Source organism: Oryzias melastigma, linkage group LG13 (genome assembly GCF_002922805.2).
Source record: "Oryzias melastigma strain HK-1 linkage group LG13, ASM292280v2, whole genome shotgun sequence".
Taxonomy (NCBI): Eukaryota; Metazoa; Chordata; class Actinopteri; order Beloniformes; family Adrianichthyidae; genus Oryzias; species Oryzias melastigma.
In genome coordinates this window covers 25,496,276-25,509,494 of record NC_050524.1, presented here as the reverse complement: position 1 = coordinate 25,509,494, position 13,219 = coordinate 25,496,276, and the positions used below count along the sequence as shown (strand labels likewise).

At 39.0% G+C, this 13,219-nt stretch overlaps 2 protein-coding genes across 2 annotated transcripts in view; both read right to left on the bottom strand.

The window, feature by feature from the left end:
- Window positions 1-1,091, bottom strand: part of c5 (complement component 5) — a 33,809-nt gene extending 32,718 nt beyond the window's left edge. Inside the window, exon 1 of the mRNA XM_024257967.2 lies at window positions 936-1,091. Within this exon, the coding sequence (XP_024113735.1) occupies window positions 936-1,003 (68 nt within the window). The 5' untranslated portion in view covers window positions 1,004-1,091. The remainder of the gene's footprint in view (window positions 1-935) is intronic.
- A 5,268-nt stretch (window positions 1,092-6,359) lies between these two features.
- Window positions 6,360-13,219, bottom strand: part of LOC112136380 (PR domain zinc finger protein 12) — a 9,289-nt gene continuing 2,429 nt past the window's right edge. The window contains exons 4-6 of the mRNA XM_024258050.2: window positions 12,718-12,873; window positions 10,466-10,580; window positions 6,360-8,484 (exon numbers count right to left, since the gene is read on the bottom strand). Coding sequence (XP_024113818.1) covers window positions 8,006-8,484; window positions 10,466-10,580; window positions 12,718-12,873 — 750 coding nt within the window. The 3' untranslated portion in view covers window positions 6,360-8,005. The remainder of the gene's footprint in view (window positions 8,485-10,465; window positions 10,581-12,717; window positions 12,874-13,219) is intronic.

The following is a 13,219-nucleotide window of genomic DNA, read 5'->3' as shown; positions in this document are numbered from 1 at the left end:
TATTAAACTCCAAAAGACCCTAAAACAATCTTAGTAAACGCCAAAATACTCAGAAAATCTACAGAATGGCGATTTTTAAAACTTTTAAACTGTAACTTTTCAATATAATTATGAATAATAAAAAGGCCAGAATATTATTCTAGAATAAATCAACTTAAACCTTAAATAACTTACAATATTTTACTCTAAATAAAAATGTATTTTGTCAAAATTATACAAGTTAGAAATAAGCGCAAGATAATTTCGGACCATTAAAAACAATAAAATCAAATGATCTGGAGGGCCTACATTCCCAATAGTGCTTTAACTATGGTTATTAAGTTTGTAACCAAAATCCCACGACCAAACGGCGGCTCATTTGACTGCAGTCAATGTGAAGATACCATCTTCTCTTCTCCAGAACCTGAACTAGACACTAGGAACAGATGAGGGTTTAGTGCATGTGCAGCAGAGCTGTTGATGGAAAGAAGATCATTCATTCAGACAGAGTCTGTCCAAGACAGTTTGATTGATTTAAAAGGAGAAATACTCAGAAATTTAAAAAGTAAATGTTTTCTTATTACATTTGTTCTCTTTCAGGAGAAAAATGACACACAGACATGATAAAAACTCTAAAACAGGATTTTCATTGGAGAGGGACTTTAAGGTTTTGTTGCATTATCAGCAGAGGAGAGCAACATGAACCACACTCTTGTTTTGTTCTTTAAAACCATATCATTTCAGGAAACCGATGATCACCTGATAAATATCTGCTAAAGTTAAAGGTTCCTAAGCCGTCTGAGACACTAGAAACTAGAACAAATATTCCATATTCCCTCAAAGGTCAAAGTAATTTTTTCGAATTCATGATCCCTTAGAGCTGCAAACATTTAGAATTCTCCTGAAACCTCAACAAGTGCAACATGAAACCAGGACGATGACAGCGATAGACTCACGATTTGGGCTGTGCCTGTGTCCTCCAGCAAAGGCAGCACACACACAGGAGGAGAACACACACCTTCATCCTGAAGAAGCGCTCTGAGCTCCACACACAACACTGACTGAGAAGAGCGGCTGCAGCAGAGCTACCTGACGGCAGGTATCGATCCGCTCTGCGGCCTCAGGGATCAGGACACAGAGAGGTTTGTTTGTGTTTGCAGAGCTCAAAGGTTAGTTTATACAGCCTGTGTTTTCTCATCTTTCCTAACGTGGTGTATTCCAAGGTTTGCTATAGTCACTGAAGTAAAGTTCAGATTTATTTGTTTTATTTTGCTGAAAAGATAAAAACCCAAACAAATCTGAACCAAACTCATGGGTGAAAGTGTTGTTGGCGCCCTCTAGAGGAGACAACATGAACCTATCTGTAATTTCTTTAGTATGATGTTTTCTGCTGTAATTACACAAAAAATACAAAGGCAACTCTTACTTTTGTCATAAGATGAACTCAAAGATCTTAAACATTCATTTTTTATAAACACAAAGCAACAGATCTTCTTCTTTTACTTTCATTGGCAGATGGCCAACAACTGAAAAGCTGCATTATCGCCACCTACTGGAATGGAGTGTGGAGCGGGATGGTCATTGTCCTGTACCTCATCCTAACTTATGTTCTGTTAATTATGTAAATGCTTAGTAAGGGGATGGATTCAAAAGCTGAGTCTGGACTGTGAGCTGGCTCTCTGACCCATACTCCGGAACAGTAGGTGGCAGTAATGCACCTTTAAGATGGTTGCCAGCCGACATAAAAACCTGAAGAAGAAGAAGAAGAATGCTTAGTAAACATTCACACTATAGTGATTCTTCTGATACTTTCAGTATTTTTTTAAGCACGTAAAAACTCAATCACACTTTCAGTGATTTCAGCCACCAAAACGTTCATCTTGTTCAGGACATTACTGCATGTATTTTTGATAGTCAGAAAATTTATAGTTTTTGCAATCCATCCATCCATTTTCTCGACTGCTTTGTCCCTTCCGGGGTCGCGGGGTGCCGGAGCCTATCCCGGCTACTGAAGGGCTAAGGCGGGGTTCACCCTGGACAGGTCTCCAGTCTGTCACAGGGCCTCAATCACACACCCATTCACTCTCACATTCACACCTAGGGGCAATTTAGAGTCACCAATGAACCTATGAAGCATGTTTTTGGACGGTGGGAGGAAACCGGAGTCCCCGGTGAAAACCCACGCATGCACGGACCAGGGTGTCTCCACCAATCGGAGTAAGATCGGGGTGGTGGCTGTATATTTAACTTGGCCTGAATATGAAAGAAAGGCCTTAAACAATATTAATATAATACTGTATATTACGTCGTATGTCAATAACTATAGAGCAGGACATTCATTCATCCATTTTCCTGTCCGCTTCTTCCCTTTCGGGGTCGCGGGGTGCCGGAGCCTAACCCAGCTACTGAAGGGGTTCACCTGGACAGGTCTCCAGTCTGTCTCAGGGCCAGAGCAGGACATTTCAGTAAAAATGACCATGTTACAAGGCACTGACCTGGAGCTGCAGCTTTGTGTGTGAACAGCAGATGGAGCCAGATGACTGCAGGAGGTTGTGACAGAATCATTTCTTTCAGGAAGAAAATCAAAGCAAACATAAAAGTGTTTAAGAGGTCTAAAGATCTCTGCTTTCTGCTCTTTGATGAAGAAGATTCTGGTTCTGACAGTAAATCAAATGATAGATAACACACGTCAGTAATCACATTAAATGTTTCAGAAATGTTTGACAAATGTGTGTGGGTGTTGTCTAAACATTTTTTTGGAGACATGCTGTCCATTATCCACAATGAGACCACCTCAGTTCAGGTTCAAAATGAATCTTTGTCGGGTCTTCTGTGAATCACCCTTTCTGTGTTTACCGTTCTGCATATAAACACTTTGTCAGCATTTCACAGTGTGAATGCTTCAAAGCGTTCACACTAAAGTGATTCTGTTTGATGCTTTTTTATTTTTTTTTTCTGTACACTTTTTGAACCGTAAAAACTCAATCACACTTTCAGCAATTTCTATAATCTTGGTATCAATTCGTTCACCTCGCTAAGGTCATTATCACTTGTATTTTTGGTTTTCGTAAATGTAACTACATTTGAAGATATTATGTATTTTTTTTGTAACAATTTTACGCAATTGTTGTTTTTTTTCATAAATTTTCATCAATTTTTTTGTGCTCTATAACGTATGTAATATTGGTATCAAAACGTTCGGCATGTTAAGGACATTCATACTACTGGGGTTTAAAAGGCTAATTTTGGGTTTAGATAATATTTTAGCAACATGCTAACATATTTGGATAATTAAGCATCAATTAGGTTTTTTGGACTATTCTTGAGTTTAGTTAATATTTTAGCACCTTGCTAACATTTTCGGCTAATTTGTCATCTAATAAGGTTTTTGGGCTAATTCTGAGTTGAGCAGGTATTTTAGCAATCATCTATTTTTTTGTCTAATTCTGCATTTACTAAGGTTTTTGGGGGTAATTCTGAGCCAAGCTAATATTTTAGCAATGTGCTACCTTTTTTTGGCTAATATCACATCTACTGAGGATTTTTGAGCTAATTAGGAGCTAAGCTGGTATTCTTAGCAACAGGTTTGCTTTTTGGGAATTTTGGCATATACTCAGGTTATTAAGGCTAATTCTAAGTTAAGCTAGTATCTTAGCAATGTGCTAGCTTTTTTTGGTATATACTGAGGATTTTAAGCTAATAAGGAGTTTTTATGGCAATGTGATATATATATATATATATATACATATATATACTTTTGGTAATTTGGCACCTACCAAGAATTTTGGGGCTTTTTGGAGTTTACCTAACATTTTAGCAAAATGCTCACTTTTTTCCACTGAAGTTTTGGGCCAGCTCTGAGTTCCTACTTTTTAAGTGTTTTTTTTTATCATAATTTATTTTAATTTATTTTCTTTTTTAATAAATTATTGAAATTCTTTGCAATTTCTTTAACTTTAAGTTCTTTAGCAACTTTAGAAAGTTGCTTTAGCCTTTTCAGCAAATCCCTTCAAAAAATACTGTAAATTTCTTCAGCATTTTCACGAAAAAGCTTCAACATATTCAGCGTCCACATTCAGTAAAAACCATTCACACTAACATTTTCACAGGAAATGCAATTTTTCTAGTTGACATTTGTTTGTCATGTGACAGTTTTTTCAAATTCATCTGACAAAAGGAACAAACTTTTCTGTGTTCAAAGTACTCTTGAGATTGTTCAATTGGATGTCGTGTTTCTCTATAATCTCATTTTGAGGCTGTGTTCTTGAGCTACTAATGCTGTTGGACTCTGCTTTGCATTTCTTAGCCTGACTTTTGCAGCTTCAGTGGAGGAAACCATCCTGGCAGGGTGTGAGTAGAACCACAGAAATGAACTTTAATGTTTGTGAGCAAACAGGGGCAGTGAACCCCCCCGGGTTCTGGTTTCAGACTGTTTGATTTTGTTCTTTGGACAATGACTAGAAGTTTCCTAATCTGACCTGTTTGGAACATTGCAAACATTACCTGTCAACAGGGAAACTGTAATTGCCTCACTTCTTTTAAGGACGAGGGATGCTGTCGTGGGTGGAGTTTTCAGGTTCACCACCAGGTGTCATCTCTCTGTATGTTACCCAGTTATCGGTGACCTTAAACACAAAATCTTTAACATACTGTAACTTTTCAACCATTGGCTCGTTGAGCCGCTTTTTCCCTTCAGAATCTACTGGAATTATGTTGATCGTGTTAAATACTAAAAATTACAGTAAAAGACTGGAGCTCCGGCTTTAAAGTTTGAATCTCTTCTGGGATCACAAGGTTGCTGGAGCCTGTCCCACCCAGTGTTGGGCAGAGACCGCCTGAATCCACCAACCCTTTGCAGAGAGATCACATCTCACATTTGACCAGAGCAAAGCGGCTTCATTCCAGCCAACCTCCATACGTGCTGTGTGGTAAAATACGTCAGAGTCCCTCAAAGCCCCCTGCTCTGGTTCGGTAACTGCCACAAAAGTGTAGCAGAGTAAAAGGTAAGCGGAATAAAAAGGGCACATCTTGATTTGATTGACATACCCTGCAATCAGTGGTGCTGCCCACCTACGCTGTCCCTGTTGATGGCATGGCGTGCCGTAGGAAGCCATTTCTGTAATGGTGTATCGCCTCCGCTCTGAGGGGGTGGGCACTGATTCCCTTACAGCAAATGTGTCAAAGTTAAGGCCCTGGGGCCGGATCCGGCCCTCCAGGTAATTCTATCCGGCCCTCCAGATCATTTTATTTTATTGTTATTAATGACCCGATGTTATCTTGTGCTCATGTCTAACTTGTAAAATTTTGATAAAATATATTTTTATGGAGAGTAAAATATTTATAGTTATTTAAAGGGGCCATACCATGATTTTTTTCAGCCTTTCAGAGTGAACTATATCCATATATATGATCATATGTTACATTTGGAACCACTAAAAAACAAATTATTTATGAAATATTAGTTATATTTTATGAATTTTTCCCTACCCGGAGGTGAAACAGCTCGATTCCTGAAGCTCCGCCTGCTGCTGCTGCTGTCTGCATCATGACATCATCATGGACAAAACCCGTTTCTCTGCATTTCTCCCACCAAAATAATCCAAACTTCTTCAAAGATGGATGCACATATGATATATCTGCCTTTAGTAGGTCTGGCCATCGCTAAACTCCTTCACAACACAAACACAGCTTCTCCACGGCTGTGTGGGACTGGGGGTTAAGGTAGTGTCTTAAATAACAAACACCTGTTTGAGCTGGAATTTACTGAAGACCGAACACAACTGGAAGATATACGGTATTCTGCATCTAAAATGAAAGGTTTTCGCTGATCATCACTGGTAAGGGGATAAATTGAGTGTTGTGTAAGCCGGGGGGGCGGAGCTTGCAGCACAGACTCTTCCTGCGTTCAGCGTTCACCATTTTCAGCAATTAGTTTCAGTGATTTCATCTATCAGCTTCTGTGTCTTCACCTCTCAACTTCAGTGTTTTCAGCTCTGGCTTTAGTGATTTCAGCTATCAATTTCAGCAAAGTTATCAGCACTAGTATCTTCAGCGGCCAAATCCAGCTTACAGCATTCACAGCATTATTGTAGGTAATGCTGTATATCTAGTTCATTATTATGTAAAAAAGTTACATTTTTAAACTTTTAAGAATGTAGTTTTGGTGTGTTCAATAAATATCTGTCCTGTTCGGCCCGAGACATAAGGTGTGTTTTGGATTTTTTGCGTATTTTAAGTGCATCCAAAGACAAATGTTACTGGTTGCACATTTTTAGGTCCCTTTAGCTGTCACACAGCCAGAGCAGAGTGTTGTTTGAGGTGGTGCAGGATCCCTAGTGCCTGATAGCACCACATACATGCTGAACAACCAGAACAGAAGATGAAGGGCAGGAATACTTTATTAGGATTTTATAGGCTTAAATACATCGTCCTTTATAGAAATCATGACTCATTTCATATACTGATACATATCTTATACATATAAAGAAATAAAGTGACTGGATTCTTTTGCGGGCATAAACATGTGTAAATTTATATTCACAGTCGGATTTCCCTCAGTTTCAAACCTATTTACATGAACATTTGCCAGTCAGCTCTAATATGAGGAATCAGTCTGAAAAGTTTCATTTGAAACAAATGTGAATGATCAGAAAGCATTTACAGGGATTTGACCTTTTAGAAAAGTGTCACTTTAATGCTTATGCACACCAATACTAATATTAATAAAACATCTTCATCTCTGCGTCCTCTAGTCACCAGCAAACTTCCTCACAGGATTTTCAGAGTTCTGTAGTTTGGAGCTTTAGCTGAAGTTATTCCAGCTGAATCTACTATTGAGATAAACTTCCAAGATGTTACAGAATCACTTGTTGTCTACTGATTCATTTGGTGCTCCTCGTTTTCCTGTATTTCAGCTGGTGTTTGGAATGGAATGAAATAGTGTCAGCCAAGAAGAAGAGCTGCTGTGAGAGCTCCAGAGACTCAGAGTTACCAAAACGAGGAAAGGAGAGAGACGGACCAAGACTGACTGATGTGTCTAAATCGTTTGTGATCAATTAGACTTTGCAGCGTTGATCCAGTGGCTGCAGTGGCTGTGCAGTGGCTGCAGTGGCTGCAGTGGCTGCAGTGGTTGCAGTGGTTGCATTGGTTCCAGAGGCTGCAGTGGCTGCAGTGGTTGCAGTGTCTGTGCAGTGGCTGCATGCTCCAGACCAACACTCTCATCCATTGAGCTGCCATTTTACGATGTTGGTGCAATTATGAGAAAGGGTTTGATAAAATAAAAAGTGTTTTGAACTGATTTTATTTATCCTAGAACTCTAGAAAAGACCATGTATGTGTTTAACCTTCATTCTAAATATGTTCTAGGGCTTAATGATTAGATGCTAACTCTTCTTCCCAAGTGCATTCTGTCACCTGCTGGATTACGTGAGTTCTGGACACAAAGAGTTCGAACTAGACGACAGTTGGACCAGGACAGATCACCTGCTGGGAGTCAGCCCTGAACCTACAGGAACTCACTGCTGTCCTGTGAAGAAGTTTCCGTGCTGAGGCTGCAGCGCCCCCCTGTGCTGGGAAGCACTCATCACGAGCTTTAACAGAGACCCAGGAGCATGCAAACCAAACAACATTAACATTCTCGTCCACAAAGACAGGTTAGCATATCTGATCATGCAGATGCTGGAAGGCTCATCAAGAGCTGGATAGGTGTTTGAGTGTGTCACTTCAGGCAGGTGTGTTTGTTCAGGTTAGGGTCCATCTGAACTCTCATTGGTTGGGTTTGTTTCCATTAACCCTTTAACACCAGAGCTCCAGTGTTTCTGTTCTTTGATTTACTGTAACTTTTCAATTGTTAACATATTTCCAGAAGATTGTGAAGGAGAAAAGCTTTAGCGGTTGAATAGTTCCAATACGTTAAAGATTTAAGTGTCACTGGTGAAGCTTCAGGTGTTAGAGGGTTAATAAGCCAGTGTGTGTGTGGGTATGTGTGTGTGTTCCACTATCGTTATGGGGTCTCCCCGGTTGGAGATCACAGCACCATGGTGGGGATGTGATGAACCAGAGATGCCGGGTGGGGTACAGCCGTCAGCTGTGGCGGGTGAGACGGAGGCGGTGAGTGCACTCCCCCTCCTCCCCCCACCACAACCACACCCGCCCCAGGGTTGCCGGCGTCCCCGGAGGGTCGGTGCCGCGCACTCTTCTGGTGCGCCCGCAGGCCAGCCAGCTGGGAGTAGGCAGACTGGCAGACGTGGCACTTGTAGGGCCGCTCGCCGGTGTGCAGGCGCACGTGGTTCCTCAGGGTGGAGGACTGGCTGAAGCGGCGGTTGCAGAAGCGGCACACGAAGGGCTTGTCCAGGGTGTGGATGCGCATGTGAGAGCGCAGGTTGCTGCGAGAATTGAAGCCACGGTGACATATGACACACCGCATGCGGCCCAGACTGGTTGAAGAGGAGGAGGAGGAGGAGGAGGATGAAGAGGAGGAGGAGCCATCGCAGGTGTGGAATTCGTCTGTTAGGAAGTGAGAGAAACAGTTTATGTGGAAATGCAAAGACTCTCCTGCTGTCATTCAACCTTACATGATCTAGAACAGTTTTTAGCTCATATTTATCAGTATGCTAACGTTTTTGGCTAATTTGTTATCTACTGAGGTTTTTTGGGCTAATTTAGACTTTAGCTGCTATTTTATGCTAACCTTTTTGACTAATTTAGTTTTCTAAGGAATTTTAGGCTATTTTGGATTTTAGCTAGTATTTAAGGACTGAGCTAGCTTTTTTTTCCTTATTTTGCATCCACTGACATTTTAGGCTAATTTAGACTTTTTAGTTTCCATTTTAGCTAATGTTTTTGACTAATTTAATTTACCGAGGAATTTTTCTGGTATTTTGAAGTTTAGCTAGTATTGAAGCAACAAGCTAGCTTTTTTGGCTAATTTGTTATGTGTCTTTTTTATAGTATAATTTAGAGTTTAGCTTCTATTTTAGCAACATGCTAACTTTTAAGCAATGTGCTAGCTTTTTTTGTCCTAATTTGGCATCTATTGAGGTTTTTTATGCTAATTCGGAGATCAGCTAAAATTTTAGCAATTTGCTTACGTTTTTGGCTAATTTGTAATCTAATGGAGTTTTTGAGTTCATCTAGATTTTAGCTTCTATTTTAGCAACAGGCTAATGTTTTTCACTAATTTAGTTTACTGAGGGGGCTGCACGGTGGCGCAGTGGTTAGCGCTCTCGCCTCACAGCGAGAAGGCCCCGGTTCGACTCCCGGCTGGGACCTTTCTGTGTGGAGTTTGCATGTTCTCCCCGTGCATGCGTGGGTTTTCACCGGGGACTCCGGCTTCCTCCCACCGTCCAAAAACATGCTTCATAGGTTAATTGGTGACTCTAAATTGCCCCTAGGTGTGAATGTGAGAGTGAATGTGTGTGATTGAGGCCCTGAGACAGACTGGAGACCTGTCCAGGGTGAACCCCGCCTTCGCCCTTCAGTAGCCGGGATAGGCTCCGGCACCCCGCGACCCCGAAAGGGAAGAAGCGGACAAGTAAATGGATGGATGGATAGTTTACTGAGGAATTGTAGTATATTATGGAGCTTAGCTAGTATTTAACCCTTCTGCTCTCCTTGGTTTGTTTACATTAAAAGTGGGGTCATCTGGACCCTACAAGACAGTGCGCTGAACTTTTTTTATAATTGATTTTTGAGTTTCACTAATGTCCATGGCAGACATAACATTTTGTCCACCTTTGTTTACATTTGTCATGGAAGGAATCACACATCAATATGTGGGTGGAGTCATCTGGACCAGAAAGAGAGCGTTCTAGCTTTTTTCTTGCTAATTTGGCAAAAACTAAGGTTTTTTAAGCTAATTCTGAGTTTAGCTCGTATTTTAGCAACATGCTTTCATTTTTGGCTAATTTGTTATCTACTATGGTTTTTATAGCCTAATTTAGAGTTTAGCTTCTATTTTAGCAACAGGCTAATGTTTTTGACTAGTTTAGTTTACTGAGGAATTTTAGGCTATTTTGGAATTTAGCTAGTATTTGAGCAACAAGTTAGCTTCTTTGACTAATTTGGCAACCACTAAGCTTATTGGGGGCTAATTTGGAGTTGAGCTTATATTTAAGCAACACTGAATATTTTTGCATAATTAGTATGTATAAAGGATTTTTAAGTAATTTAAGTACAATTTTTTTTTAGAAATTTAGGTAAACTTCAGTGCTCTTACATAGTTATTTTAGCAAATTTCACATTTTTCAAATGGCTTATGCATTTTCAACAAATCCCTGCAGCAGTCAATCAATTGCGTCACCATTTTCAGCATTTTCAGCGACTGCATTCATCAAAAAACATTAACACTAGCATTATTGCATGCAACTTTTCTAGTTAACCATCCCCTAAACCTTCATTGAGGACATTCACAGAGGAAACATTCTTTCTCCCTTCCTAATACTTTAGATCGCTGCATTGGTATCAAATGAATTATAACCATTTTTACCACTTTTGCTCTTCTTTGTTTGCTCCTCGTCTCCTCCTGGAATTCCAGGAATTCCCAGGAAGGTGTTGTGGGAGTTTCCGTACCAAACAAGCAGTTCTTGGTCTGGTGGAATAGTCTGTAGAGAGAAACTCTTTCCTTAGATTTCTTTTTCAAATGAATGTAAACTTTTTTTCTGGTTTATAGTTAATTTCATAATAATAAAACAATTAACAATAATTGATTGTAAAAGAAAGTTTATTTGCACTGTGTTATGTAAGAATTTAAATACTTTACTACAGACTCATGGTCCAGTTACCACAAGAAACATAACAGATAAAGGACTTAAAATATAAAAATGATAATACAAGTATTTACACCAATAAAAACAATGACATAAAATTATTGTAAACTTAGAAAACATAAGTAATTTCAGACTTAAAAAACAATGTTTAAAAATTGTTCAGTTTAAAAACTGTTTAAAAACTGTCTAAAAGTAAACAAAACAGCAATAGTATTAAAAAGTTCATGTATTCTAAATACGCATCGTTTCCATGTTCTATTAGTTCGGTTTTGGTTGCCTAACAATATATCTGACATATGAACAATTTATTCTGTTTTGTTTTTTGCGTTGTTGCCAACATAGAGTATTGTAAGATCTGTTATCTAACTTTGAAGGTCATCACAGTAAATAGTTCTTTATCTCGGTAAATAGTTCTATAACTTTATTTACAATTATTAAAAAGTCAAATAACTTTTTAAAACTCACATTATTTGGTCACATAAAACGATTTCATAAAGAACATATGAATCATTTTTAAAGCAAAATAACAAATGACTGAAGAAAAGAAAAGAATCTGAAGTTATTAAGAACTTCTCATCATTGGCTGAGAGCATCACCTGAAGGTGAAGCTTCTGACAGCAGGGGGCGCTGCAGACCTCAGTGGAGCTGAGCAAAGACTGGTCAGTATCAACCATGAAATATCCGTCAGAATAATGACTTGACTGCAGTTTCGTTCCTCTACAAGTGTAGCTGAGAGCTTTGATTGCATTCTGTTCAGCTGAGGTGGAGCGCTCGACCTCCGATCAGAGGAGAGTCGCAGGTTTGATTCCCACCTTGCTGAAGAGTCCTTGAGCAAGACACTGAACCTCTTGGTGGCTACAGGTTGGTATCAGTGTTTGGCAGTGGAGCCGCCGCAGGTGTGTGAAAGTCTGTGAATGTGAAGGTTTTTAACCCCAGAGCTCCATCACCGGGGGATTTTCACCCGAGCAAAAGTATTTACACAATTTTTAAAGTGCTGCATGTGTATAGTCTCACATGTCCCAGAAATGAGAGGACCAAAACCAAAGTCTCCAGTATCATTTTTATTTTATTTATTTTTTTACATTTTTCTCCTCAAATTCCTAATTTTTCAGTCATTTTGAGCATGTTTTTAGGATCTTCCTATGTTTTTATTTTCCATTGTGTTACATAAACCACAGTTGAAAATAAAATAAAACTACTCTAATTTATTATGTGCTGTCATATTTTGATCTATTTTAATGACAAATACTTTTTGGGGTATATTATGTCATGTGAAAATTACCCTTCCAAAAGTGATTATGTAAATTTTAATAGGAAAAGTGTTTTAGGGTTAATGAAGATAGAGAAGTGCTATACAAATATACACAATTTAAATATAAGAAAAGAAAATATCATCACCTTCTAACATCTTTGTTATTTTTTAATTTTATTCTAATCAATCTAATATCTGAAGTGGGTTTCATGCATCTGTGCTAATTTTTTATGGCGGTATTCAATTACTTGAATGCTTGAAAAAAAATCCATCAAGTTGAAAAACCATATTTCAAATATTTCAAAAGATTTTTGTTGATTTGCTAAAACAGTTCATGTAAAGACACACTTTGAGCTCCTGATATTCTAACGCAGGCGTGTCTAACGCTGGGGGACAACATCCAAAACACACATCAGGCCGAACATCCATTGAACACTCTAAAACTACATTTTTAAATCTTTGAAACTTAACTTTTTTACATAAATATTAATAAAAACAGGCAGGAATATTAACTTAAACCTTAAATAACTTTCAATATTTTACTCTCCATAAATAAAATATTTTATCAAAATTATCCAAGTAAGAAAAAAACTAAACATTAGAAGGAAAAACACTCGAATTTCTTTACTTCTATATCATTTTATATGAAAAATTCCACTTATTAATAACTGAACTGTGTTTGTTGAAAGGACCAATGGTCGGGATGATGCATTCACTGACCTCCACAGCCTTGTAAAAAATGCTGCTGCCGATCTGAACCACCTCCAGGTTCTGCTCCTGTTCGTTCCGCGCACACTTGATGTAGGTCATCCAGCTCCTCTGGTCCTCCTGACTGGCATCGATGAAGTACCTGACAGTCCCGTCTTCATTGAACACCTGAGGAGACGAGGAGAGGAGCATGAAGATCCACCTGCAGAGCTGTTCTGTTAGCGGGAGCTTCATGGAGGAAGTTAGATACCAGGACTTGAATACAGATAATTAACCAGTCACCGATGGTGGAGGAGAATTACAGTGAGTTGGATTTGTTGTGCGGGAAAACTCAGCAGGTTTGGAAACAATAGTTACAAAAGTCAGAAACGGATCCGTTTGTTAAAGGTTAACCTTTTAACACCTGAGATGATGCTTGAACACATAATCTTTAACGTACTGCTTTTCCCCTTCACCATCTACTGGAATTACGTTGATCATGCTAACAATTAAAAAAATTACAATAAATGAAAGA